The sequence below is a fragment of the Triticum dicoccoides genome, chromosome 3A (assembly GCF_002162155.2).
Source record: "Triticum dicoccoides isolate Atlit2015 ecotype Zavitan chromosome 3A, WEW_v2.0, whole genome shotgun sequence".
Lineage (NCBI taxonomy): Eukaryota > Viridiplantae > Streptophyta > Magnoliopsida > Poales > Poaceae > Triticum > Triticum dicoccoides.
In genome coordinates this window covers 78,000,760-78,004,325 of record NC_041384.1, presented here as the reverse complement: position 1 = coordinate 78,004,325, position 3,566 = coordinate 78,000,760, and the positions used below count along the sequence as shown (strand labels likewise).

General features: G+C 37.1%; 1 protein-coding gene across 1 annotated transcript; it reads right to left on the bottom strand.

Moving 5' to 3' along the window:
• Positions 1-390: 390 nt before the first annotated feature.
• On the bottom strand, positions 391-1,234 carry LOC119271264. The gene is made up of 2 exons (XM_037553160.1): positions 896-1,234; positions 391-822 (listed from the first exon to the last, which is right to left on the bottom strand). Exons 1-2 carry the CDS (start codon positions 1,160-1,162, stop codon positions 544-546), a joined length of 546 nt encoding a protein of 181 aa, XP_037409057.1. The 5' UTR covers positions 1,163-1,234; the 3' UTR covers positions 391-543.
• Between the last annotated feature and the right edge of the window lie 2,332 nt (positions 1,235-3,566).

Genomic DNA, 3,566 nt, shown 5'->3' with positions numbered 1-3,566 from the left:
ATCTTATTTATTTCAGATTGATTGGATGTCGCTATGTAGAATATATATAGTTCAAAGAAAAAATGAGGAGTATGTGTCAGTACACATGTTACAGTTAAGCATCCATGTAAGAGCAAACTACTCGTTTAGGAAAATATGCTAAGATTTTACATAGCGAACTATTTTGAAACGGTTATTAAAATTAAAAGAAAAAAATAGCAAACATACAACTTACCTAGATCTAACGAACCTTCATTGAAAAGCATGGTTACTTCAAATAGAAAGGGGGGATAACATATAGCACACAACCATATATGAGTCCACTAATTACATAAGGAAATAACAAAAAAATGATGCAAGCAAAGAAAGTTATATTCTTTCACATCAACAGAACAATTTTTCCAATCCTATGCTATTTTATTGATCTCTTATTTCTAAAAGTAAATAAACCATAATGACTTTCTCCACTTTTGATAGAACCTCTGTGCTTTCATCCATTTTAGCGCCAGTAGGAATATTTGTCCCAGGATTCATAATCATGGGATGTCTGGCTAGCTGGGAAGATCAACTTTGTAACCTTTTCTTCCTTTCTATACTATGGAACTTCATGTGACCACCATATGCTTGAGATGAGTTGAACATGCGATCACAAATCTTGCATTTGTACTTACGTAAGCTTGTAGAATCATGCACAATAACACTTTCGGTAACGACATTTGGGCCACCTACAGGAGCCTTGTCTTCTCTCAGGCCATGCTGGGATGCCATGAATGGAGCAAGAGGGGTAGGTACACCATCAGTAGCATCATGGGTTACCGCTCCATGTGGTATATTTTGCTGCTCCTAAATAGTAATTGATGTGAAGGGGTGACAAAATTTAGGAAAAATAAATAAATTGTGATGGTAGTGAGTTTACCTCAATGACATGGGTGGTGGGGATCTCAAAGATTGGACCATCATCTGTTGCTCCAATAGTATTAAGGTGGGCATGAACAACAGCAACGGGATCTCCTTGGAGTAAGGATGTGACTGATGGAGACTCCATGGACAATATCCTCCTTAGATCTGATGAACCAAAGTAGTTCCTAATAGGATTTGACAAGAAAGCTTGGTACGATAACATTTCTGGCTGGTTCTCAATGATTTCCCTATGGTTGGGATTAGAATTATGGGCGTTGGCCATGGATAAAGGAGTAAATTGTGCATCAGGCAAGTTTGGTGGTAGTGCTGATAGGGATACATTGGCTTCACTTTCAGTGGATCTGACTTTGTTAGGATAGGAGCCATTAGGATCCGTAGCTCCTAGGAAAATCAAGAACTTTCAGCAGAAAGGTGTGGAAATTAGGGATGCATCTGTAGCGATAGTGTTTATTCTGATGAGGGATGTTATGGGAAGTGATATTATGTATATTTATAAGGATCTTGCATATATGTGAAACTAGGAGGGCCTCATGCATTATTCAATTGTGTCATTAACTAGAAGATTTCATTTTAATCGCTACTATTCATACAATATCTAGGAGATATGGGTGATAAATTTGTCTAATAATTAATGATATCCTCTAGGATATCTTATTGGTAAACTAATACTTGCCATCTCTGGCATAAAATTTGGCAGTAATTCATCTGCAAACAAGTGTTGAATGATTTATGGTATTATTATAGAAACATAAGTCACTCGATATTGGAAGAAGAAGAAATATCACCAATGTTGATACAAAATTGCATGTTCTTCTTAAACAAGTGATTATTGTGTCAGTTCATTGTCTCAACTTTCAAAATAATGTTTTTATTCAACTTCCTTAGGCTTGCACCCTGGGTCCAAGCTACTATTTGCTTCTCTTTTTTTTCCTTTTTTTCTTCAAAAAGGAGCGGATGAATTATTGCCAAATTTTATGCCAAAGATGGCAAGTATTAGTTTACCAATAAGATATATCCTAGAGGATATCATTAATTATTAGACAAATTTGTCAGCCATATCTCCTAGATATTGTATGGATAGTAACTTTAAAAGGAGAATAATGGATCCTAGAGAGAGAGAGAGAGAAAGCAAGAAAGATTTTTTTTCTTCATTTATTTCTTTTTCTAAATATCTATTTTAGATATACAACTATACCGCCTTATTACGAGAAGGTCGTTGTAATAACTGGAATATATTGGGAATTCACGGAAACCTCAAACTATGCCAGTATTATGTTCCCACATAGATACATAATGCATTTGTCACTTCCTCATTGTCCCAAGCGAACAAGCATGCTATTATCTCACGTACATCACCATGGCTTGAAGTCCCTCCTCCATGTTACAATTTGTTGTAGCGGTCGAAAAAACTAGCGTGTAGTGCGCGGCGTGCACGCCGCGCCACATGAATCGATAAGCTATTTGGCTTTTTGCAATGTTTGGTAAGTCAGTCCAAGACTTAATTCATTGCAAAGTAGTTCATACAAAGAAAGGATACATCTAGTTGGTACGTGCATGTGATCAATGGTAGGTGGTGATAATGGCTACTGGATACCGAATTGCAAAGGTTTGGTTCTTTTCTTAGACCAGAGATGTTGATCCTCCAGCTTGGTTTGTCTCTGTGATGTAGTGATAGAGAGATGAAGCTATTTCTTCTGCTTTTGTTCTTGGTGATCTGTTCCCTGTGTAGACAATGTTGAAGTTGTTGCTGGATGCACATCTTGACTCTTAACGGATTAGCAAAATATCAAGAAACTGGAGAAAAACTTTTTTGGAGATCCTTGTTTGCCTTACTTCACTTGCTGAAGGTTTGCTTTTTGCCATGTCTCTATTTCTAATTCTTCTGTTTTTGCTCAACTCTTGTGCGGCTGAGCAGCTCTTGTACATCTGTCTTCATAGCATTGTAGTTGTAGTCGTTGATGACTATGGTGTGAAGAAAGCTAGTGAACTAATCAGTTACCAATTTCTCTGAACCAGTCTTGACTCAAGAGGTGTTGAGTCAACAACACTTGCAGAACACAGAACGCTGCACTAATCCTGGCAAGAGGTATCCAGTAGTAGTAGCAACAACATCAGTAGACGGAATCAACAAAATGTCATACTCCCTCCGTCTGGAAATACTTATCATCAAAATTGATAAAAGGGGATGTATCTAGATGTATTTTAGTTCTAGATACATCTCTTTTTATCCATTTTGATGACAAGTATTTTTAGACGGAGGGAGTACAAAGCAAACACCAAATACCGAAACAGGTAAACGTAGCTATATACTCCCTCCATCTGAAAATACTTGTCGTAAAAATGGATACAATGGGTGTATCTAGAATTAAAATACATCTAGATATATCCATTCCCCGGACAAGTATTTCCGGATGGAGGGACTATGAATTACTCCCTCCGTCCCATAATGTAAGACGCTTTTGGACTTTAGAATAGTGTCAAAAAATGTCTTACATTATAGGACAGAGGGAATACACATGACCACGTGATCCCCTGATTTTTTATGAAAAAAAAACCAATTACATACAGAAGCATCAGCGAGGAAATAAAGAAACGAAATGCCTATAGGTTCACAAGGGAGCAATTTTCAACATGATTCCCCTCACAATAATTGTACTCCCTTACAC

Coding starts and splice junctions, on each gene's coding strand:
- LOC119271264 (XM_037553160.1), bottom strand. CDS start 1,162: ATGGCCAACGCCCATAATTCTAATCCCAACCATAGGGAAATCATTGAG. Junction 823..895: donor CCACCACCCATGTCATTGAG/GTAAACTCACTA, acceptor ATTACTATTTAG/GAGCAGCAAAATATACCACA.